General features: G+C 39.2%; 1 protein-coding gene across 1 annotated transcript in view; it reads left to right on the top strand.

The window, feature by feature from the left end:
* Nucleotides 1-26,711, top strand: part of IL1RAPL1 (interleukin 1 receptor accessory protein like 1) — a 1,125,084-nt gene that overhangs the window by 850,770 nt on the left and 247,603 nt on the right. Inside the window, exon 6 of the mRNA XM_074968407.1 lies at nt 8,289-8,363. Coding sequence (XP_074824508.1) covers nt 8,289-8,363 — 75 coding nt within the window. The remainder of the gene's footprint in view (nt 1-8,288; nt 8,364-26,711) is intronic.

The raw sequence follows: 26,711 nt of genomic DNA on the forward strand, positions 1-26,711 counted from the left end.
GGAGGAAAACAGATGATGCAGCCTCATCCTATGGTGGATAATACTCTTTGCATAGTATCTCTGGAGGATGCGAAACAGAAGTTACTAAAGATAGACTTTTTTTTTTTAAATCAGCAGGTCCAGATAACTTGTATCCAAATGCTTTAAAAGAGCTGACTGAGATGCTCATTGGACCATTAATGTTGATTTTCAATAGGTCTTAGAGCCCTGGGGACATTCCAGAAAACTGGAAGAAAGCTAATGTGTCATTTTTTTAAAAAGGGTAAATGGGGTGATGTGGGTAATTATAGGCCTATTAGCCTGACCTCGATCTCAGACAAGATAATGGAGTGTCTGATATGGAACTTGATTATTAATGAACTACAGGACAGTAATGTAATTAATGCAAATCATCGTGCATTTCTGGAAAATAGATACTGTTAACCTCATTTGATGTCTTTTTTGATATTACAGGTTTGGTTGAAAAGGTAATAGTGTTGACTTAATATACTTAGGCTTGTGTAAGGCATTTGACTTGGTGCTGCACGCCATTTTGTTTAAAAAACTAGAGTGATATATAATTAATATGGTGTACATTAAAAAAATTAAAAACTAGCTAACTGATAGGTCTCAAAAAGTAACTGTAAACAGGGAATAGCCATTGAATGGTCTGTTTCCAGTGGGATCCCACAGGGACTGGTTCTTGGCCATATGCTATTTAATATCTTTATTAATGACCTGGAAGAAAACATAAAATCATCACTGATAAAGTTTGCAGATGACACAAAAATTGGGGAAGTGGGAAATAATGAAGAGGACTGATTCAGTGGGCTCTGGGTCTCCTGGTAAACTGGGTGCAAGCAAACAATGTGTGTTTTATATGACTAAAGATAAATTATACATCTGGGAACAAAGAATGTAGGTCATATTTACAGGATGGGGGACTTTCTCCAGGGAAGCAGCGACTCTGGAAAAAGATTAGGAAGTGGAGATGAAGTTGAACATGAGCTCCCAGTGTGATTCTGTGGTCAAAAGAGCCAATGCAATCCTGGGATACATCAACAGGGGAATCTTGAATAGGAATAGAGATGTTATTTTACCTCTGTATTTTGCATGTATGACTGCTGCTGGAACTCTGTGTCCAGTTCCAGTGCCAGCATTTCAGGAAGGATGTTGAAAATTTATACAGGGTTCACGGGGATGATTAAAGGATTAGAAAACATGCCTTATAGCAGTGTCATAAATATAAAGGGAAGGGCGATCACCTTTAAAATCCTTCCTGGCTGATCACCTTTAAAATCCTTCCTGGCCAGAGGAAAAATCCTCTCACCTGTAAAGGGTTAAGAAGCTAAAGGTAACCTCGCTGGCACCTGACCAAAATGACCAATGAGGAGACAAGATACTTTCAAAAGCTGGGAGGAGGGACAAAAACAAAGGGTCTGTGTCTGTCTGTGTGATGCTTTTGCCGGGGACAGAACAGGGATGGAGTCTTAGAACTTAGTAAGTAATCTAGCTAGGTATGTGTTAGATTATGATTTCTTTAAATGGCTGAGAAAATAGCTGTGCTGAATAGAATGAATATTCCTGTCTGTGTGTCTTTTTTGTAACTTAAGATTTTGCCTAGAGGGATTCTCTGTGTTTTGAATCTAATTACCCTGTAAGGTATTTACCATCCTGATTTTACAGAGGTGATTCTTTTTTACTGTTTCTTCTATTAAAATGTTTCTTTTCAAAAACTGAATGTTTTTTTCATTGTTCTAAGATCCAAGGGTTTGGGTCTGTGGTCACCTATGCAAATTGGTGAGGATTTTTACCAAACCTTCCCCAGGAAGTGGGGTGCAAGGGTTGGGAGGATTTTTTGGGGGAAAGACATTTCCAAACAATGCTTTCCTAATAAAAATAAACCCAGATAAATGTTTCGTGGTGGCAGTGGAAGTCCAAGGGCAAAGGGTAAAATAGTTTATACCTTGGGGAAGTTTAAGCTAAGCTGGTAAAAATAAGCTTAGGAGGTTTTCATGCAGGTCCCCACATCTGTACCCTAGAGTTCAGAGTGGGGAAGGAACCTTGACAAGCAGGGATCGGCAATCCTTTGGCACGCAGCCTGCCAGGGTAAGTCCGCAGGTTCGGCCGATGGCAGTTTCCATGGGCTGCGGTTCGCCGCTCCAGGCCAATGAGGGCTGCACGAAGCAGTGGCCAGCACATCCCTCAGGGTGCGTCGCTTCCCACCAGGGGGCTTACAGAGATTGAGTTTATAGAGTTTATATAGAGCCTTATAGAGATTGAGCTTCTTGAGTCTATTTATTTAGTTTAACAAAGAGAAAGTTAATGGGTGACTCCATTACAGTCTATAATTACCTATAGGGAAAACAAATATTTAATAATAGGCTCTTCAGTCTAGCAGAGAAAGGTATAGCATGATCCAGTGGATGGAAGTTGAAGTTAGACAAATTCAGACTTGGAAGTAAAGTGCAAATTTTTAATGGTGAGAGTAATTAACTATTCGAACAATTTACCAAGTTATGGTGGAGTGTCCATCAGTGACCATTTTAAAATCAGGATTGGATGTTTTCCTAAAAGATATGCTCTCAGAATTATTTTGGGGAAGTTCAGTGGCCTATGCTATTCAAGATGTCTGCCTAAATGATCACTGTGGTCTCTTCTAGCCTTAGAATCTACAAATCTACATGAAAACCAAGCCAGTTGTAACTGAGAAATGGAATCCAAATTAAGTTTTGGTCTCAAGCAATGATTACATATTTTCTTTTTCTGAAGGATATAAGAAAACGGACACAGTAAGCCAAAGTGTGTTCTGTTATATCGGTGTTACCCTTTGATCTAGGGGGTTTGTGAGTTTATAACCAAAAGGAGATTTTGCATTGCATTGCATGATTTAAACTTAAGTTCCTATCCTGCAAACACACACATGATTCATTGTACTTACATGAGTAATCCCACTGATTTAAATAGTATTGCTCACATGAGTAGTTTTAAGCACATACCCGAGTGTTTGTAGAATTGGTCCCTGTGTCATTAACATTCCTGCAGTTTCCTATAATTGAGAGAAAATGTATTCCTATATTACCTTTTTTACAGCAGTCAACATTTTTTGTCAATGAACATTTTGCAAGTTACTACACAGTAACATCTGACATGCTGCTGTTCTCCCTCACCCCCCATCCTGTACTTACAATAGGAATAAACTGTGATATCTTTGATATTGTTGTGTGTAGTAACTTTTGATAAGTGACGGCTTGAGTATTGTTCATAATATTTTACTTTAACAGGTACTTTCATACTGTGCACATTTTTGAAAGAAATGACTTTCAGATATTAACCTTTTAAAGTTTCGATTCTTTCTCTTACTTTTCTTTACCATGCTTGTTGTTTATGAAAGGTATTTGTATATAACCTTTAGGATAGCAGTAAGTCCTGAGGTATTTTATACAACCAAGACTGGTCACTTCCTAGAGCATCAGACTTGGCCTCTTCTCTGTAGCAGACACTATAATAAGGAGGAGCATCTGGATTGGAGACTGCATCCATTGCTTCCCCTCTACTGAACAAAACTCTCTTCTCCTATCCTGCTGGGTGTGCCTTGCCCCTCTCCTTCCATGCTCCTAGATTGTTTTTCCTGTCTCATGCCAGGGAACAGCAGGGAGCAGGGATTTACTGCCTGTCGAGCAAGAACTCCATGTTGAAAAGGCTAGCTAGAAACTAGGCAACGTGGCTGGGGAATATAAGACTCTCTGCCTGCTTGGGTAGGGCCATATCATGTGTGCTTTAGGGGCATGGAGAGAGGTAGCACGGGTTTGTTTCAAGAGAGGGGAGGACGTAGAGAGGGAAGTGAGGGTTTCAAGAAGAGGGGAGATGCATAACCTTAGAATTCAAAGTGTGGCAATACTTCCCCTTAAGCTTATGACTCCCTTCTTTCCTCCTCCTATTCAGTCCTGCAGAGAAGTCCTAAATAGTATCAGTGACACCAGAGTCATTACCCCAAAAATGGACTGTGAAGTCATCAACAAAAGACAAATGAGCCTGCCTGATGTGGCAAAGTGAGAAGCTGAGCTAGGAGGAAGCTCTAATTCAAATACATGATCACAAGCTACATGTGAATGACTACCACAGCCCTTACTGCTCAGCTGTGTGCAATCATCCCTGTAAGGATAATGGAGATTCTCTGTTAGTTCAATTGGTAGGGGTAGTCTGTGCTTTTGGGGAAGGAGGAATCTGAATTTGGTCCCCAAGATGTTTCAAGGGACCATGGTGTGCAGCACGTTGATAACAATTGACAGCTGTGACATCCTGTTTGGCCATTGATTTTTTTACCATAAAATAACAAACTTTGTAATACCAGTTCAAGGCATGTAGAAAAGGGCTGTCCAAGTAAATTTCCTGGTGTATGTTCTAATTTAATTGCAATTCAAAGGATTTCTTTACGTTCCAGCTACCGTTAAAGGTCATTAATTAGTGTTGTCATCTCTCATGACTTTATCATAACTCCTGGGGTATCTTTTAAATATAAAGGGAGAAAAGAAAAAAATGGTCTTATTTGTAAAATGGATACAGCAAAAATGCTTTGTGTTTTATTTTTTATTAAGATTTAATGATATGTTGCAAAAACTTATAGCAGTTCATGGATATTGTTTGGAAGCAAACTTTATAAATTAGAAAATAAAGTGCTTCATCTGCTTAAGAAATCAGTTAAAAGTATAGGTTTTGTGAGTTTCACTTGGTTTGTGAAGTTTGCATAGGAGAAAATGTTGTTTGGGTAGAGGACTGGGCATCAGGATTTATGCAAACTGTATTGTGTGACATCAGGGTAATTATCTGACATCTCTGCATCAGTTTACCTGCTTGAAAATAGTGTACAATAGAAATTGTTCAAATATTTTGGCCTCATGGATAGTCTGTCCACCCACTGAAGAATCCATCCCAAGGGCTTTTTCTCTAGGTAAACTGTAGTATTGCTGAGCTGGAGCAAGATAGAATGTAATTTCTAAGATGCACATAGCTCTATTACAGAGCTTTTAAACTCACCAAGGATTGCAAAAATTGTTAGAGGCTATCTCAGTCTTCTAACCTCTATCTTTATCCATGGAAAAATATTGCCAGAAAAGCATGTTTACATTTTGGAACATGATTTTCAGAGAATTATGCATACTTAATACATACTGAAGTTAAGGACTGGCAGAGCACAATCTATCTTGGTTAATCTGGCTGATAACATTTTAAAATAAAGTATACAAAGTTGCTCAAATTTCACTTTCTTGCCTTTTCTGTTCTAATTTGTAGTGGTTTCCTACAGCCACCTATTGACTACTCTGCAGCCCAGAATAGCTGAAATGCAGAGTGCTCCCGGCATAAACACCCTCATGTCCCCAGCATGTTCTGACGCTGGAGGCTTCAGTTTGGAGTAGTATAGGGTTCCCTAAACCATAGGGAATTTCCATGTGGAGTAGCATGAAGAGATTGGAACTTGACCCAAAATTGAAGCCACAGAGTGCATTGCATTGTGGTTACCCCATTAAATGATGAGTTTGAAACTTGACTGGCCACAAACTTTGGCTGCTGAATTTATCACCCTAAAATGGGCATACAGCAGAGTTATTGTCTATGGTTTGTTTGTAATAGCAATGGCCCCAATTATTAAATAGAAGTTAAATAAATATAAACATACATATTAAAGCAACATCTTCTCTCATAACCCCAGAGCTGCTGTAAGCAAGCTTGATGCTTTAGATAAATGACACTGGACACAATGACAGGGTTTTATGAGATTAACACCCCTAATCCCTGGTTAGCTAAAAGTGATCATCTGTCGCTATGGATATTTACAGAAAGCTGCCACCTTAGGTCCAAGGCCTCAGGGAAGTAATGTAGCACTTTGCTTAAAAAAAAAGAAAAAAGAAATGTGATCTCTTGTTCTCTAACTCACGTGCCTTTTGTACTCGGATTAACTCTACCAGTTACTCTGGGTTTGTCTACACTTAAAGCGCTGCAGTGGTGCTGCTGTAGTGCTTCAGTGAAGAGGTTAACTATGATGACAGGAGGGCTTCTTCTGTCAATATAGGTACTCCCTGAGAGGCAGAAGCTAGGTCAAAAGGAGAATTCTCCCATAAATCTAGGACTGTCTACACCAGGGGTTAAGTCAATTTAACTGTGACAGTCAGGAGTGTACATTTTTCACACCCCTGAGCAGAGTAGTTATTGCTACACTAGGAAATTAGGTTGGTATGAAAGAACTTTGCCTGCTTTGAAGAGTATTAAAAGAGATTTGAAGACAACAATAGCTCAAGAAACATTACGTGATAAATGGGCTTTGAGTTGAGAGTGAGAGAATGGCAGATCTACATTTAAATGACAGAGTGGACACTCTCTGAAAGTTGACAGACTTAGGCGTCTTTAAAGAGATGTTAAATGTGAATAACTATCTTTGCAGTTTAAATCAATATAACTAGTTAAGAAAAGTCATATCCCAGAAACGTAATTCCCTTCTCCTACCACTCACTTTACTCCCCTTCCAAGAGAGCGGGAGAGAGAGAGAGAGAGCGAGAGCCAAGAAATGTATTCAAATTCAACAAATACAAACGTAACTTGAATTCCAGTAAAGTGTCTAAAACCTTTTCATAACTGTGGGCTGCCTCAGAGGTCTAACCCAGTGAGTGCAAAATCCACTCGTGAAAAGTAGAACTGTTGTTGGAAGGGACAACAGAGAGCTTGTGAATCAGCTTCAGTTCTTTTGATTTTTTTAAAGATAAAGACGTTGATCCAATGCTTAAACAGTGGTGCCTAGGTTCGCATTCCAGATATCCAACCAGCCTGGAGTATGCTCCCGACAGAAAAGTCAAGGGGGGAGAAACATTTGAGTTCAGTCACCCTTAACTGATCAATTCTGTACTTGTTGCAGAGTTGAAATTGGTATGGTGGATTTCAGGGGACATGTATATTTCAATCAGAGAGCTCAAAAAAGCATAATAAAAGTAAAGTGGCTAAATGATTATCTAAAATACTGCTGACATAGTTCAGCTGACAGAAGGTGAACGGATTTAGTAGGATAACACACACATCTGTGTGCGTCGTGCCAACTTGATGTGGGGGCAGAAGTGATGATTTTGACAAATTGGATGGAGCGAAGATTATAGAGTTGTTTCAAATGTACTTCAAATCAATGACAGCCCATAATATCTATTAAAGACGCTAATATAAATTACGGTAAAAAAGTAAAGCAACATAGAATTTCTGCATGACTACAAAAGTGAAAGTAAGGCTTTTCTATGGACATATACTGCTGATATTGGAAAAAAAATCATTTGCTATTTTTCTATTTTTAACTCATGTTTCTGTTGGTCAGAGGTCAGTAAAGGAAGGACTTATTTACAATAATAAGTGCTAATGTGGATTCTGTCAATTAAGTCTGTAGATGAAGAATTTGAATAACATGACCACCAGTTTAGCTGCATGATTTGACATATGAGCTTTGCTGTTTAAAAAGAAAATTATGTACATGAAAATAGTATGTTAGGGATCGATCCTGCAAGTTGATAAGCACCTTTGTACCAGGTGCCAAAAACCATCACCTCTCACTGACTTTGCTCATATAGCACCTTGGAAGAGATTTGTAGAAACTTATGGAATCAGACCTTACTGCATATCTTGAAAATGCCTAAATATAAGTCTAACTGCTCTAAGGTAATACTAGGGGAGACTAAAAATGGAAAAAACACTTTTGTGGAAAATCTTGACACTTCTCAACTATTTCCATTTCACAGGTTTCAAAAACTGACCCATTTTCTGACCTTGCTTAAAAGTGCCATTGATCTTTTTATTAATGTACTAATTGACATTTTTGTCAAAATTCTGTTGGAAATCATTATCGAACGTCTTTGCTTACTGAAAATTGTGGTTTCAGTAAACAAATGTGTTCTCATACACAGTTTTCATTAAAATAATTATTAAACATCTATAAAATTGTCATGGGTTTTTTCTGAAAAACAGAAAATTTCTATGATGATAAATGTTTGTGAAAAGTTTGACAAAGATAAATATTTTTCATCAGAAAAACGGTTCTGTGCAAAAAGATATGACAAGCTCTAAATAGTACCTTGAGTATGAATACTGCTATTTATAAGTTATGTATTTATCTTACAGTTAGAAAACAACGTGCCCATCATAACATCTAGATGCTTGTGCATTTAATTAAAAATGCACACAAATTAAGGGGTATCTTAGCTGACATAGGTAAAAATCAAACACTGTTGTATAATATGTAATATTCAGAATAATTATATATGTATGCTTTTCCCCCCCAGCACCACTAACAGATAAACCACCAAAGCTTTTGCACCCTTTGGAAAGTAAGCTGATGATTCAGGAGACCCAGCTAGGTAAGTAGCAATCATGTCATGCTGTTCAGTAACTTGTGCTGATGTCATCCTTTGTATTAATGCTTGATGATGATATTAAAGTTTACCCTGGAAGAACATTAGTGTCTTGCCACCACTATGCCTGGGTTCAATAAAAAATGTTTTGCACAATTGCCATAAGAATATTATTATAATTAAATATTGGTTAATGAACACTTACAAAATATGTATTACAAGATCCTCAATGTATGGACAATGTTAGCTGAGTTTGGTGTATCATCCTAATATTGATCTCTGAGTCACTAGGATTTAAATCATATATATGTACTTTTACTTTTACAACGTGTTTATCTAATATACATATTTATGATTCAGTGAGTAATTAAGATTCAGTGTAAAATTATTCCAAATTGCTCTGCAAGACTTCTTTTGCTTTGGGGTTTAACTATAATTCCACAATGACATTTTGTAATTATAAATACTTGTGATGCCCACAAATCAGCCAACAGACAGTGAGACGTTAATATAAAAGTGTCCGGTTATTCTAATATACCACTATTTCAGAGGGTTTGGAAAGAGTTATCTTACCCAGGACAATGTAGAGGAATTCATCAGTGGAGTGAGCATCTTTCTCCATTTCTCAGTCTGACTAGTGTGGGTGTTGGGATGTAACATGCAGTTTAGAATTATGGTGTGTGTTGTCTAAATGCAAATTGTCTAATGGGTTGACAGATGTTCCAGCATTTCATCTATGGAAACAAAAGGAATTAAGTTTGGTGGTTTAGCCTGGATAAGTAGCAGACATTTGTTGACAAAAAAAAAAAAAGCACTGAATAATGTTAAGGAGATACTGTTGCAGAGAGATCTAAAATAGGAGAAGTAGAAGTCTCGCAAATTAGGACTGAAGTTCATTGGCAGAGAGTTATGTACTGTGCCTGTCCATGCTATGCCTGACACTAGCAGTATTTAGTGCTCCTTCATTTTAATAAATGTAAAAATGGTGAGATTGGAAATAGTTGGTTAAGGGACTTTAAGGTGTTGAAATACATGTACATGCATCCCTGCAGTTGTAATGCAATTCCTTGAAGTATTGATTTCTGGAGGCATTGCTTTTATGCATAATGTCACAAAAGTACCCATGAGTATATGATATTGTGGATGGTTCTTCTCTCAGTCCCATGAAAAGCCAGGGGAGTATAGTTCAAAATAACTCTGCGAAACTGCCTTCTTGACTAATGTTGCTTTCATAAATATCATTGGGGGGAAAATTGATTTTTTTTTTTTGCTTTTTGTCGCTCTCTTTGCTAAATGTACTATATTGGTGAGATTAATTCAAAAAGAGTGTAAGTATTAATGGCTAGCTAGTGGCTTTTTGTCTCTGATTTTTAGGATTAATCATATCTTTGATTTCTCAAAGTTCTAAGAAATAAAATAAATAATTTGTGAAGTGCCTGGTTATGGAAAAGGCATTTTTCAAAAGACTAAATAGTTGTGGATGAAAAAGAAAGGATTAACTTGAAAATGTCAATTTCACATACAAATTGGAAGGACTGACCATAAATTATTCTGAAGTGATAATGGCTTGGCTTGTCTAACCAGCCTATAGGAACTATATCAATTAATTACTTAAGTATCTGTACAAAAAGCATGTGAGTGCCAGGATAAGGGTGCAATTGTGAGATTGAATCTGTTGAATAAAGAAAAGGAGGACTTGTGGCACCTTAGAGACTAACAAATTTATTTGAGCATAAGCTTTTGTGAACTACAGCTCACTTCATGAAAGCTTACGCTCAAATAAATGTGTTAGTCTCTAAGGTGCCACAAGTCCTCCTTTCCTTTTTGTGGATACAGACTAACACGGCTGCTACTCTGTGTTGAATAACTATCTTCAAACTGAAGGTCCTTATCCTGCTAAAGTTTAGCATTTTTTTACTTAAGTCACATTAGTAGTCTCATTGACTTCAGTGAGACGATTCACATGTTTAAAATTAAGTAAATACATTACGCATTAGCAGGATTCCACCTTAAAAATTCTGCCACTTATCCATTTGACTCCTGTATCACAAAGAGATTGAAGCAGCTGACATTCAAGTCTGAATGTCAGAGTCTCTTCCCATGCTGAGAACCCCAGTAGAAATTAATATTGTAGAGCTACAGACTGTCTTAGGAGAAGCATAGATAGTGGTCGGTTTTCTTTCACTTAAAGAAAAAGATGGGTGAGATGTTTTTAGAGGCAACTGTAAAGGTTGGAGCAAAAACATTATTTTTTAGGCTGGCCATGTGAAAATATTCCTCCTTCCAATTTCTATGAGTCAAGCATTTGTAATCCCCCTCTATGCTGGATTTATCAGCACGACTGATCTTCTGCTTGCACCTTGTTCAGAATGCAGCTGCACATTTCCTCACGGATTTGAGCTACCATGATTATATTCAGCTCGCTTTGCGTTCTTTGCATTGGTTGTGTATGAATGGTCAATTCAGTTTAAATTAGCCTTTAATTTGGTTTTAAAAAGTTCTGACTAGGACTGGCCCTGGTCGTATTCAAGACCTCCTCCTTGAGCCCTCCCCAGATGGGTTTTTGCACTCACATACCACCTTGTGCTTAAGGGATTCTGCCATTGCCTCTGAAAGTCAGTAAGCAATGGAGCTTTGGTTGTGGTAGCCCCTCTGGTGTGGAATGCCATCCCTCCTGAAATCTGTTTCATTTCTTTTCTCTCCACTTTTGTTTCAGAGGTGTTATATTTTTTAAATTACAATCACAATTGCTGTTCAGTTGTTCTGTTCCTATTGTTTTTTTCTTTACCCATGTTGTTTGTAATTTTATAGAGGTTGACATGTTCTTTTTATTAGTTAATGGGAAATAGCTTTTATGATACTTGTTCAGAACCCTGAGCACTTATGAGTGGGAGAGGTGCTTTTTAAATAGATTATTTTGTATCATTGCTATTGTGTTTTAGAACAGTAGGAAAGTGAACATGAATTCGTCTATTAAACTCATATTAGGTTTTTGAGACTGCATTATTTAATTAAAATTCGTAGACAAAAAAAACCCGTCGCCCCACAATAAATTTCCACACACCTCTAGGAAATCAGGATTGATTTCCCAAACACTCCAGTCAGCTCATAACTTCCTGAATTCACTGAAATTATCTGTAATACAAACAAAATCCTAGGATTTCAGATTACAATGGATTTTTTTAACATTCTAGATAACTTTAAATGTTGTCATACACTGATTTCTATCCCAAATAATTCAAGCATGCCAAATTGAAAGTCTAGTGCCTGGTGAAATTAAAAATGAAAAGCAAACTCCTACTATAAGACTCAGATCCTAAGTTTAACCTGTTCCTCTGTCAATAATAGCTTACAATATTAGCTGATGTTTTAAAATAATTGTCTTTTCTTTTTTTCTCTTATTCTTTAAATAAACAGGTGTCCCTGTAATGCCTGGTTTTATTCTGAATATAGTGCTCTCCTCCAGAACAGTAGAGAACAGATGTGTTCACAGTAGACAATTTGTTAAGAATTGGCAAAGCAGCTCATAAAAAAAGATTGAAACATCAGCCACAATTTTGAATAAAAAATGAACTGAAACAATTTTAAGGACAGAAAAAGTTAGGTTGATTTTTTTCCTTGTTTTGTTGTTGTTTTTTCTTCTCCCACATTATCCATTTGGTGGTCTTACCCAGAACTGTAAGTTGAAGTGCCAAAATTCTGCAGAAAAAAGGCTACACTTGCAGTATTATCAGACACATTGAAAGCAGGAAATAGTCAAAAAACTACTGATGAAAGAACTTGTTCTTGCATGATTTCCAGCACTCTCTGAACGACCAAAAAGTTTTGGATAACTGTTTGGGTAAGAAGCCACATTTTTCTTCCTTTATCTGAACTAATCTTTTGATTAGTCCATCAGTAAAAATTACTTCTATATTCCAACAAACACACTGTTTGTTCTCCCCTGGTGGTCTGCAAAGTAATAAAAAGTAGTCCTATAAAACTGAATTAGTTACTGTATGATGAATAGGGGCTCTCTTTTTTTCTTTTCCTTTTCTTTTAAAACACAAAAAAGATACTAACACTGTTTCGAACATATTGTTTCTAAAAGAGAGATATAAAGAATTCCCAAAGGTCAAGCTTCAGGGGAAGGAAATTAATGGTCCATTTATATCACAATGTATTTTATTAAATCTTCCACAGAAATTGGCCTTGTTAATGAGAAAAGTACTTAACTAGTCTAATCAGAAATTATATAAATAAACACAAAAATAAAAAGAATTAACTAGCACTCTCGGTGCCTCTGTTCTAGTACTCAATTAAAATGAATGAACACAATTTTCATGCAATGCATCTGAATGACATACCAATGCTGTTAAAGGAACAAAATCATCATCATTTTAATATATATTTAAAAGTTACCTTTTATTTAATAACACCCAGTATTATTAAAACGGAAGCAATTTTTAAAGATACCCATTTTCATAGTAGTTCAATGCTAGCAGCACTCTGCTGTTTGAGGTGGGTCCGGAAATGAGGGGTTCAGGGTGCAGGAAGGGGCTCAGGGATTCACAGTGCAGGAGGAGGATCTGGGCTGGGGCGGGGGGCTGAGGTGTGGGGGATGTGAAGGCTCTGGCTGGGGGTGCACACTCTGGGGTGGGGCTGAGAGGTTATGGGTGTAGGAGGGTGCTCAGGGCTGGCACTGAGAGAGGTTTGGATGGTGGGGGGGGATCAGGGCTGAGACAGGGGGTTGGCACGGCGGGTGAGGGCTCTGGCTGAGGGTGCAGGCTCTGGGGTGGGGCTGGGGATTAGGGGTTTGGGTGAAGGAGGGTGCTCTGGGCTGGGACCAAGGGGTTCGTAGGGTGGGAGGGGGATCAAAGCTGGGGCAGGGGATTGGGGCACGGGATGCGGTCAGAGGTGCAAGCTCCAGGCGGCACTTACCTCAGGCAACTCCCAGAAGCAGCGGCATGTCCCCTGTCTGGCTCCTATGCGAAGGCACAGGCAGGCGGTTCTGTGCGCTGCCACATCTGCAGGCGCTGCCCCTTCAGCTCCCATTGGCTGCAGTTCCCAGCCAATGGGAGCTGCAGAGCCGGAGCTTGGGGCCGGGGCAGTGTGTGGAGCCCCCTGGATGTTCCTGCGAGTAGGAGCTGGAGGGGGAACATGCCACTGCTTCTGGGAGCTGCGCAGAGTCATGGCAGACAGGGAGCCTGCCTTAGCCCCGCTGCACCACCAACCAGACTTTTAATGGCCTGGTCAGCAGTGCTGACTGGAGCGGCCAGGATCCCTTTTCATCCAGGTGTTCTGATCGAAAACCAGACACCTGGCAACCCTAACTCCTCTCAGGCACGTTGAGCATGTACTACCAGGTACCTTTGGCCTGGACACCACAGAAAGAAACATCAGAAATATGATTTAACTAGATCACAACTTTTTATAATAACACACCTGGAAACTGTCTCGCAATAACTCATCTAGAACAGGTCATCCCTCCTATCTGTTCCACCAGGTAGGGGAAGAGAGTATTGTCTCCACACTGTACCAACTTTAGGAGCCACAGTCCCATTCCCCACCATCTTTAGGAGATGCCGTCTCCTAACCCACTTCCAAATTTGTTTCATCAGGGAACCAGTCCACTTGTTGCATGATTACTTGCACTGGGTACGTGCAAACAGGAATCACAAGCAATTAGTCTTTTATTTATTTCTGAGAATATATATATATTCAGAAATAATAAAATAAATAATAAATAATAAATAAAATAAATAATAATAAAATATTATTTAGAATAATAGCAGGTTTTAGCATATTTGAGTACTGTTCATCAGAGTTAGTTTTAGAACAAATTCCTGTAGTAAAAACAGAAAGTGGGAGACAGTTTGGAAATATGGAAATGAATGTTGAAGGTACCCAAACTACCTTATACCCTGAGAAAATCAGAATCTCAAAAATATCTTTTTCCCCACCTTAAAATAGTATTTAATTTTTCAATTACAAAAACTACAAGAATCTACTCTTGATTGCACAGTGGTTGTGCTATCTCTAATTTTTTTATTGTCAAATACAGTCCACAGGAAAGTCAAAAAAAATCTAATTTTCAAATTCTGTATTACCATTTTTGATAGAAATGCAGTGGCCATTCAAAGTGTGAGCTATAGGGTTTAATCTTCTTAAAGATCTCGTGAAATATCCCTGACACGGCAGTAACACCTTTAACAAAATAGTTGAAAAGGGAACAAAAATGAATATGGGAGATTGGAATCACTAAGGGGCTGTACAGGAGTACAGAATTAGCCTGTGAAATACTCTTAACTGCTATTTGTAGACCCAAACATCTTTATGCTTGAGCTAACTAGTCAAGTTGCAGCGTAAACTCCCCACTAAGGTTAATCTCAACCAGCTAAGTAGACGTAGTAGATGGTAATCTGCATCTACATTAAAATAAAGATACTGGCAATAGGTAGTGTGAGAGGGCTTTCCCTTCACCCCCTCCCCTGGTTCTTGTCACGCAGACAGAAAGCAGAAGACCAGAAGTCCGAAGTGCAGGCAATGTGATGTTTATTGGGGTTAGTTCCAAACAAGCATATCCGTAGCTCTACACACCGGCAGAGTCTGTTTCCCTGTGTTTCGTTCCTAGCAGAGCATTCACTCCATTTACTCCTTCCCAGCTCTGACTGCACAGAGCCTTGCCTGTGTCCCGGTTCCCCATTCCCCCCTCCCCATTTCCATTTCCCACCTCCTCATTCTTGACAGGCCAAAATATACCTGCAATGCATGCCCACAGTCCCACCCCTTTCATATCCCATGGGAGAGGTGAGGAGTGAGGTTGTGCTAAGGTCAGGAACAGGCATTCCTTTGGTCTTTTAGTGATTTATACCTTCCCAGCCCCAATCCTCCCTTGCCTCTACTGACTGGTTGCTTGACCTTTCCTTAAGATAGAGGTTTAGACAATCTTAAAGTGTGCTCATACACTCCCACCGTGCCCTGTAACAATTTAACTGCTCTATCCCTTATCTGTTCCCATTGTACTAACAAACCCATCTGACAGAGGCAGAAGCAACACACACATTGTCTTTGTTCACACATATTAGTGCAAGATATAAGAGTATCAAAAGGTCAAACCCAACATTCTATCTCAGGCTGACAAACAAGCCTATATACTAACAGGTAGGTCAGAGTTAGTTAGGGAACACGCTAGCTAAACTATCCTTCCCCCGTCCCTCAACCACCTAATTCTAGTTATACCCTAAAAAGGTATGTTTCACTATACATTTTCAGACTTTCTAATGTTTGAGTTTCTATAAATTTATTCACACTGATATGGTCTTTCCAACATTAACCTCACTTTATTAAAGTGTTTTATCTGGGAATCTGAACCTGGTGGGAGGAATAAACTATTTTTTTATATTCATCATGGGTGATACATACCCATATTCTCCTGCAAAGAGTCTGCACAAGGCCCTATCTACCAGTTAATCCTTGTTTTCAGGCTTTAATATGTGGTGCATAGGCGTCTGAGCAAGCTCTCTCCATTGGTGTAAATTTCATCCTTTGTTAGTCATAAATAGTGCAGACTGAATGTACTGCCACTTCCTACTTCAGGCTACCAAATTATTTCTTATGAAGATCAACACCCTAATCTTCATAAAGATCAATAATAAAGGTAAATGTCCACACAATTTTGTATGGAGAGAAGGGTAGAGAAACCTGTGATTTCTGCTATTAGTGATTGAACCTCAAAAGGTTTCAAATTTGAGTTTGGTTTGGTTAAGCATCCAGAAGTTTGGATTCTTATCTGAAGCTTACTTGCATAATCCAAAACTCTATAATCTCTTATCAGCATAGTAAAACACAATTTGATGCAGCAAACCTTTTGCAAATTGTTGTTGTTGGAGACAGCAGCATATAGCAAATTATCAAGAGCAAAACCCTAATAAAATATAGAATACCATATAATATGTAATGCAATTTAGAAGTAGGCACATACTATACATGATTGACATCCTTTAAAATGGTACTAATAAAAAGCCCATAATCTTGTAAATTCCAAACATCAGGAACATGATTGTTCTGCAGTCATTTTGCCTTGGTTTTTGGCTTGAAGCTACACTGAGTGTTTCTGAATTATATCCAGGCTCTTCATCAGGACAAATGTCTAGTGTTGAAACATCTAGAAGCATTACCTGGTAAAATTACTACAATAATAATAATAGTAATCATTAATAACGTTGCATAACAATACTGGGTAAAACTTCAAAGGAATGTGTTAACCAAGAAATATCAAAATCAGAGTTAAGTATTGTCATAAATATAAAGGGAAGGGTAACAACATTCCTGTATACAATACTGTAAAATCCCTCTGGCCAGAGGCACAAAATCCTTTTACCTGTAAAGGGTTAAGAAGCTCAGGTAACCTGGCTGGCACCTGACCAAAAGGACCAATAAGGGGACAAGATACTTTCAAATCGTGTGTGTGTGTGTGTGTAGATTTTGGTCTGTCTGTTCTGTGTGCTTGCCAGGCACAGATCAAGGAAGCAAGCAATCCAACTCCATTAGAATTAGTAAGTACTAGCAAGGGAATGTGTTAGCTTATTTTTGTTTTGGCTTGTGATTTTTCTCTGTGCTGAGAGGAAGGTGTATTCTTGGTTTTCTTTTGTAACTTTAAAGTTTGGCCCAGAGGGAAATCCTCTCTGTTTTTGAATCTGATTGCCCTGTAAGATTATCTTCCATTCTAATTTTACAGAGGTGCTTCTTTTACCTTTTTTCTTTATAATAAAGTTCTGTTTCTTTTAGAATATGATTGGGTTTTTTTTTAGTGTCCTAAAAAAACGCAAGGTTGGTCTGTGCTCATCTTGTTTATTCTCAGGCCTCCCCAGGAAAGGGGTGTGGGGCCTTGGGAGGATATTAGGGAGGAGTAGGAACTCCAAGCGGTCTTTTCCCTGAGTTTGTCTAAATCACTTGGTGGTGGCCGCAGTACCTAATCCAAGATACAGGGGAGAATTTGTACCTTGGGGAGTTTTTCACCTAAGCTGGTAGAAATAAGCTTAGGGGGTCTCTCATGCGGGTCCCAAAGTCCCCTAGAGTTCAGAGTGGGGAGGGAACCCTGACAAGTATTGTGTCCCAAATATTTCTGATTAATGACTAGTCACTATAAATTTAGTCTGTAATATCCTGCACTGGAGTTAAAGGTCTCCTGTGAACAGCATTCATCTCCACATGTAAAACTGACCTAAATAGCTTCTTTGGGCTATCAGTGAAAGTACAAGTAATTCTTGCTTTTTCCCACAGGAGCAGTCTGCTCTCCAATTGTACAACAATAACCACTTGCCAGCACTGGAGAGTTCAGATTAGCATCTGTTTGTGAAGTTCAAAATTGGAGTGATTTTACAAACAACAAGATTCTGTAGTTGAACATGCTTTTGTATCTATTAGGTGCTTTGTACTACTATTAGGGTTGCTATATATACAAAGAACAGGAGTACTTGTGGCACCTTAGAGACTAACCAATTTATTTGAGCATAAGCTTTCGTGAGCTACAGCTCACTTCAAATTATTCCTTTTCTTTTTGCGAATACAGACTAACACAGCTGCTACTCTGAAACCTATATATGCAAAGGGGTTTCATTTTGAACAATCCGTCTGCAGCTATGGGAATTTTGAATGGTGCTAATTATTTAGTACCTGGCTGGTTTTCACATTTTTGAGCACTGCTATTTTGGTGAAAAGTTTGTTTGGAGCTAAAGGTAATTAAAATGTTCCTGAAGTATCCATTTATAGTTTTCTTCTACAGGATAAATTTTGGTAGCTGGGCAAACTGTAGTAATATTGATATTTTTAAAAGCTTTGTTTACTTAAAATTATTTATATTTGCTAACATACATAAAACATTTCATATTGTGAACATGGGTTTTATAGTTTCATAGGATTTGTGCTTTGTTTCTTTGCTTTTATAATACTTTATGAAAATTTAAAGTGTTTATAGTACAAATACTTAACACTGAGTGGCCAATTCATCAATTATCCAGTTTTGGTGATCTGCTTTTCAGTATTTTAGATACTTTTAAGCCAAAAAGGTACATTCATTTAACTTGACCTTACATAATGCTACTTGATTCAGGGAGCGATCTTGACCCGTGTTCATTCTCTGACATGTAGTGTAGCTTTATTATAGCATTGCAGTAGTGCTAATAGTAGTTGTGAATGTAAAAATAATGTTTTAAAATAATCATCCATTACCTATGTTATGTTAGATGAATCTGAACCAAAGCTGTGGCTCTCAGGACCCCTGAACTATGGGTTAGGCCTGAGGAGAGCAGAATCAAAATTGCCCTATCTTTACAATAGCTCAAGTCCGGATCTTGAATCTGAATATCTATTATCACTGGAGTTTTTAAAAACCACATCTTGATCCCAATTTTGTAGCTTGAATCTATTCAGTAATGCCTTAGATTGTTCAAAGCAAAAGGATTTTTTTAAAGACTTCACTGTTTTTCCTCTTTATTTTCCCCCCTTTTCTCTGAGGTGTGATGATGAAATTAGACTAGAAGTTCCATTTTATTTCATGGTTTCATACAGGGGAAAAATAGATGTAACCTGAGTGTTATTGCTTAAAATTCTCATCAATGAAGACTGCACACAGAAGAACCTAAATGCAACATAAAACACTAAGGTGAAATCCTAATCCCATTGAGCTCTGGTTCTGTGGAGATGAGTGAGGAAGAGAGGAGTGAAAGAGGGAGAGAAATCAATGAGACCAGGATTTGATCCTTAATTCAGGATTTACATATTCATAGAACCTTGTCTGCACTGGCTCCTAGTGTTTATTTCACTTTTATGAAATATAAGTGTATCAATTAGTTTGTTTATAGCAACACACTGTATGCAGAAATTGTTGCACACTCATTAGAGTCACTAATCTGTAAAATCTTTGAAAATGTTTGTATAAAGGAGAACTGGAAAGTCTTAGCAAGGACAATATATCAAGCGGGAGTTCACTATGCAAGAAATTCATACTCACTACATCAAATATTCAAAACCATACTTTAATTAAGCCAAATTAAAAATAATTCAGAAAAATAGAAAGAACCACAAAATCAAATTAACCTCACCTAACATCGTGGCCAAATATGGGGCACATGGGAACTGAAAAATCAAATGGTTTAGTCCTTTCACATCTTTTTCTAGATGCTTCATTTGAATTAAAAAATGTTTGTGTTTTTGAATAATGTATCGGGGTTTGACTTTTTTTTTCCATGGGGCTCTTTAAAGTAAGCATAGTGCATTTCTGCTCATTAAAAAGGATAGAAGAACCAACTTCTCAGCACTAATTTTATGATTCCTTTAGGAACTGATACTAAAGATACTTATAAATCTGTTATAATTTAAACTATTTAAGCAGAGGGGTTGTCATAAATATAAAGGGAAGGGTAAACCCCTTTGAAATCCCTCCTGGCCAGGGGAAAGCTCCTCTCACCTGTAAAGGGTTAAGAAGCTAAAGGTAACCTCGCTGGCACCTGACCAAAATGACCAATGAGGAGACAAGATACTTTCAAAAGCTGGGAGGAGGGAGAGAAACAAAGGGTCTGTGTGTCTGTCTACATTCTGTCTTTGCCGGGGATAGACCAGGAATGGAGTCTTAGAACTTTTAGTAAGTAATCTAGCTAGGTACGTGTTAGATTATGATTTATTTAAATGGCTGAGAAAAGAACTGTGCTGAATAGAATAACTATTTCTATCTGTGTATCTTTTTTGTAACTTAAAGTTTTGCCTAGAGGGGTTATCTATGTTTTGAATCTAATTACCCTGTAAGGTATCTACCATCCTGATTTTACAGGGGGGATTTCTTTATTTCTATTTACTTCTATTTTTATTAAAAGTCTTCTTGTAAGAAAACTGAATGCTTTTTCATTGTTCTCAAATCCAAGGGTTTGGGTCTGTGGTCACCTATGCAAATTGGTGAGGCTTTTTACCAAACCTTGTCCAGGAAGTGGGATGCAAGGTTTTGGGAAGTATTTTGGGGGGAAAGACTTGTCCAAACAGCTCTTCCCCAGTAACCAGTATTAGTTTGGTGGTGGTAGCGGCCAATCCAAGGACAAAGGGTGGAATATTTTGTACCTTGGGGAAGTTTTGACCTAAGCTGGTAAAGATAAGCTTAGGAGGTTTTTCATGCAAGTCCCCACATCTGTACCCTAGAGTTCAGAGTGGGGGAGGAACCTTGACAGGGGTTTTGTAATTCTGCCTTTTCCAGGTTTCCTTCAACCACTGCATTTCATCCCAGTGAACTTACAATTAGAGGATCTCTGTCCCCAGAAGGCATTACATCACAGAATGTAGAAGTGCTATACCAATAAAGAGGAGTGAATTTACAAATGTAGCAACCACAATCTATTTTGCTTCATGGGTGACAGCGAATGTTACAATATTGATCTTTTATCCTTGACTCCATATCCAATATATAATTTTCAATCTCCCAATGCTTTCTTGAGTGTCCCAATGCTTTACATGATGTCTACACATCCTGTGGCAATGAGCCTCCCAGCATGGGTTGGCATATCAGGGGTAGCGGGTATCATTCTAGCACTCTAAAAATAGCTGTGTAAACAGCACTTTGACGTTGCTGCTTGGGCTGGAGTTTGGGTTCTGAAGCTCCCCGATCCTTCCTAGGCTTCAGAACCCTGCGTTCCAACCTGAACTGAAACTTCAAAGCTCTGTGTACACAACTGTTTTTAGAGCACGAGTATAAATCTTACTCGTCTGAGCCTGTCAACCCAGACTGGGAGGCTCAGTGCTGCAGTTTGTGTAGACATACTCACGATATGCAAGGCCCAGGTCATGGAATGCTTTGAAGATAAGGATTGAGACCTTGAACGTGATTTGAAATTCTATGGGAAGCCAGCATATAGAATCATAGAAGATTAGGGTTGGAAGAGACATCAGGAGGTCATCTAGTCTATCCCCCTGCTCAAAGCGGGACCAACCCCAACTAAACATCCCAGCCAGGGCTTTGTCAAAATGGGCCTTAAAAACCTCTAAGGATGGAGATTCCACCACCTCCATAGATAACCCATTCCAGTGCTTCACCACCCTCTTAGTGAAATAGTGTTTCCTAATATCCAACCTAGACCTCCCCCACTTCAACTTGAGACCATTGCTCCTTGTTCTGTCATCTGCCACCACTGAGAACTGTCTAGCTTCATCCTCTTTGGAACCCCCTTCAAGTAGTTGAAGGCTGCTATCAAATCCACACTCACTCTTCTCTTCTGCAGACTAAATAAGCCCAGTTCCCTCAGCCTCCCCTCATAAGTCATGTGCCCCAGCCCCCTAATAATTTTCGTTGCCCTCCGCTGAACTCTCTCCAATTTGTCCACATCCTTTCTGTAATCCAACACCGGACTCAATACTACGGATGTGGCCTCACCAGTGCCGAGCAGAGGGAAACAATCACGTCCCTCGATCTGCTGACAATGCTCCTAATAATTCAGCCCAATATGCCATTAGCCTTCTTGGCAACAAGGACACACTGCTGACTGATATCCAGGTTCTCGTCCACTGTAATCACCAGGTTTTTTTTCTGCTGAACAGCCACTTAGCCGGTCAGTCCCAGCCTGTAGCAGTGCCTGGGGTTCTTCTGTCCTAAGTGCTGGACTCTGCACTTCTCGTTGAATAACCTCATCAGATTTCTTTTGGCCCAATCCTCCAATTTTTCCAGGTAATTCTGGACCCTATCCCTGCCCTTCAGCATATCTACCTCTCCCCTCAGCTTTGTGTCATCCACAAACTTGCTGAGGGTGCAATCCATCCCATCATCCATATCATTAATGAAGATAGTGAACAAAACCGGCCCCAGGACTGACCCCTGGGGCACTCTGCTTGATACCAGCTGCCAACTAGACATCGAGCTGTTGATCACTACCCATTGAGCCTGATGATCTAGCCAGCTTTCTATCCACCTTATAGTCCATTCATCCAATCCATACTACTTTAACTTGCTGGCAAGTATACTGTGGAAGACTGTATCAAAAACTTTGCTAAAGTCAAAGAATATCACGTCCACCACTTTCCCCGTATCCACAGAGCCAGTTATCTCATTATAGAAATGAATCAGGTTGGTCAGGCATGACTTGCCCTTGGTGAATCCATGTTGACTGTTCCTGATCACCTTCCTCTCCTCCAAGTGCTTCAAAAATGGATTTCTTGAGTACCTGCTCCATGATTTTTCCAGGGACTGAGGTGAGGCTGACCCGTCTGTAGTTTGCCAGATTCTCCATCTTCCTTTTTTTAAAATATGGGCACTATATTTGCCTTTTTCCAGTAGTCCAGGACCTCCCACGATCGCCACAAGTTTTCAAAGATAATGGCCAGTGGCTCTGCAATCACATCAGCCAACTCCCTCAACACGCTCAGATGCATTGCATCTGGCCCCATGGACTTGTACATGTCCAGATTTTCTAAATAGTCCTTAATCTGTTCTTTCACCACTGAGGGCCGCTCACCTCCTCCCCATAGTGTGCTGCTCATTTCAGCAGTCTCGGAGCTGGCCCCTCTGTGAAGACAGAGGCAAAACATGCATTGAATACTTCAGCTTTTTCCACCTCATATGTCACTAGGTTGCCTCCCCCATTCAGTAAATGTTCCACACTTTCCCTGACCTTCTTTTTGCTAACATACCTGTAGAAACCCTCTTGTTACCCTTCACATCCCTTGCTAGCTGCAACTCCAATTGTTCTTTGGCCTTTCTGATTACACCCCTGCATGCTCAAGCAATATTTTTATACTCCTCCCTAGTCATCTGTCCAAGTTTCCACTTCTCGTAAGCTTCCTTTTTGTGTTTAAGCTCACTGAAGATTTCTCTGTTAAGCCAAGCTGGTCACCTGCCATATTTGCTATTCTTTCTGCACATCAGGATAGTTTGTTCCGCGCCCTCAATGAGGCTTCTTTAAAATACAGCCAGCTCTCCTGGACTCCTTTCCCCCTCATATTAGCCTCCCAGGGGATCCTGCCCATCAGTTCCCTGAGGGAATCAAAGTCTGCCTTTCTGAAGTCCAGAGTCCATATTCTGCTGCTCTCCTTTCTTCCTTTTGTCAGGATCCTGAACTCGACTATCTCAGTAGAGAACAGAGGACAGATTTCTTATGTTTGCAGTAACCTGTGTTGCTGAGAAGATCCACTGCAGCATTCTGAACTAATTGCAGTTTTCTAAGCGCTGAAGGGTTCATGCCCAGGTATACTGCATTGCTGTAATCCAGTTAAGAGGTGACAAGAGCATGAATAATCAAGGCCAGGTCTTTGTCTGCCAGAATGGGGCAGAATTTCTTAGCCAAGAGGTGATGGCAGAAAGTGTTACTCATGCATGCTGCTATGTGAGAGCTCAATGTCAATGAGGAATCTGAGAGTACTGCTAGAGTAGGGGTTAAATGAACTAATTATGGTATCTTCAACCAATGGAGGCTGCACCATAGCTGTAAGCTCTTCAAAATTATTTCCTCTTCCCACCAACATCACTTCTGTCTTGCTCTGATTCAGTTTCAGCCAACTGTTCCTCATCCTTGCATTCATCTCATCCAAACACTGGGCCATATTTTGTGGTAGTGATGTGGACATGTGTGCTGAAGAATGCTATCACATCCATCCACAACTGAGAGGTCTACTGGTGGAGGTGCAGTTTCTCAGCACTGCTCATTGGGTGTGTCCCTCCAGCAAGAACTCAGGCCATGTTAATGCATTACCCTGGATCCCAGTCATCTCTCTCAGGCGATAGAGCAGAATCTCATGGTCAACAGTGTTGAATTCTGTAGAGAAGTCCAGGAGGATGAGAGTGGATATCTGTCCATTGACAGAAGGAGATCATGTATCAATGCCAGGCAGTTTCATTTCCATGTCCTGGCTTGAATCCAGATTGTGCTGAATCTAGAATGTGAATTCCAGTTAGATAAGCTTGTAGTTGGTCTTTTGCAAGTTTCTCTGTGAACTTGCTCAGGAATGGGAGGTTTGATACTGGCAAGGACTGAAGTATCCAGGGTGGGTTTCTTCAGTGTTGGTCAGACTATTGAGTGATTGAAGGAGGGAACATTCCTTCTTTGAATGATGTATTGCCTATTGTCAGGAGTGGCACCAGTTGTTGTGACTCTGTTTCACAAGTCAGGAAGGGAAGGGTCAGAGTCACAAATCTTGGGTTGAGACTCCTTTAGGATTTCCAGAACTTCTTGATGAGTGAAAGTCCTGAACTCTGTGAATGCAGGTGGGCTGTTGGTTAGAGAGTATAGGCAGAGTGGATCCATGTTGGTTGAAACACCTTCCTGAATGTGTGTGATAGTTCTTCATAGTGCTTGGTTCTCAGCTCTGATGCATGTTGAAGGCATTCTGAATTAATGAAGTGGTTTACCCAGAATAACTCCTGGGGCAGGATTTGGCAGCCTCATTGTAGCCCAATAGGAAGATTCTCTTGGCTTGTATTACAGCCTCAACATAGGCTTTGAGGAATTCATAATGTTTCATTTTGCCTGAATCAATGTTTGTTTTCCACCATTGGCGCTTGGGTTTCCATCCTTTCCTTCGTCGGGCACAGGGTGTCAGGCAACCAAGGAGATTTGTGTGAACAATGGGGAGAAAGGGCCTTTTGGGGGGTGAGCATATCAGTGGCCATGGCCAGTGTAGAATGGTAATGTTTCACTAGGTCTTCAACTCCTCGTCACATGGGTGGGGTGCTGCTGTCTTTTAGCAAGCGTTGGAATTTATTGGAGTCCATGAGTATATGTTATTCTAGTCTCTAGTAGATAGACACATTATAAAGCTGTAACACAGTGCACTGTCACTTTAAGATTTGTGAGGTCATCCTCCAGGGCCAGCAGTATCCTGTTCCAGATTCTGCCTCTTAAAATATACCTATGGAAAAGGAGACACAGTCACTAAGGGAGAGAAAGTAGGAGGCAATTTGTGGCTTGGGAAGAAAACCCATACGGCTGACTGATTATATGGGAGTTCTATGAGGAACTGAAAGTCACCTCTTCTTGTCTGATGAGTTGCTTCATGCTCAGGGTAGTTCTCTTTGAGATCTAAGGCTACAGAGGAATGTGGAGCAAGGCAGCCTGAGAAATAAGGGAATATATAAACCCTACACTTTTCCTAGATGAAGGGACACCTGGAAGGAAGCAGGCTGTGCTACTGGGTCTCTCCTAGAATCTATGAACAGAAACCTGATTTTCTATATTTTAATTTTGAAATGTTTTTTAGGCAGATCCATCTAAATAGGGTCTGAACCAGTTTCTAAAAAGACTTTAGTTTCTTTGTACCGCCTTGTATGGCAGACTGAAAAAGCACTGCTTTCAGGGGAAGCTTTCTTTCCTGTTTTTACAAACTCCATGGCCATTGTTACTTTGGCCTGCCACAGCAACAAGGCATTTTAGCAAATTTGCTCAAGAATGTGGCAGGTCTACAATACTGGAGCTGTAAAGCATTGGCAGAGCTATGTAGAAAAGTGTAAACTCTGCTTGCCTGATTTTATCTAGTGCTATACGTTCAGTATTTTCAAAAGAACCCAGATATTCACCTCAAAATGTACTTAAAAAGCTAGTAACTTGTAAATTAGCTAGTGACATAGTGCATAGTAGCTCTGTGCTAATCTAGAAAAATAATTCAGAATGTTAAATGCATGGAAATATTCTGATATTTTATATATAAATATGATATACATGACGGAATGCATTTTGTTATTGCAAACCCCAGTGAAGTTATATACTGTAGAACTCACCTGGTGTTTTCACATTTTCATATTTGGGAATTGTTTTGTTCATTAAAATACTGATGTAAATTGAGATGAGTATGTTATTTATCATAATTTGTTAATACAGAGCAGACCACACCACATAGATAAAAAGCTACCTTCTGTTGTTAATTATTTTGTTTTTGTTTGAAGCTAAACAATTCATTGGGCAGCCAGTTAATTAACTAATTATCCAGTGAAGAAAATTTGAGATATAGGAATAAATTGTAACAATAATGAAGAAAGAAGCTTTAGTCTTATCAACATTGTAATTAGATTTTCAGTTAATTTCGTTTATTAGTTGCACACACTTCAACGTTTTTGTCCTTATTTATATCAATATATAACTTACTGGGATATGGTTCTTTCTTTTCTACATAAATATACATGATCAGTGTAATTGGAAACAACTAGCAAATACTTTTAAAAGGCTGGTGTTTTTAGTGATAATTGTAGGGGTTCATAAAACTTCTGAGATGGTTTTAATTTCAGCAGATATTTTTATTTGTAGGTTTTCATTCTTTTAACCATTTAGTGTCAGGGGAATTTTATTTTTAGAGACAATATGCAGATCTTCACAAACAGGGCCCTCTGCCGTAGCCTTGATGAGATACAGGAAT

This window comes from Natator depressus, chromosome 1 (assembly GCF_965152275.1).
Source record: "Natator depressus isolate rNatDep1 chromosome 1, rNatDep2.hap1, whole genome shotgun sequence".
In the NCBI taxonomy this organism is placed as follows: domain Eukaryota; kingdom Metazoa; phylum Chordata; order Testudines; family Cheloniidae; genus Natator; species Natator depressus.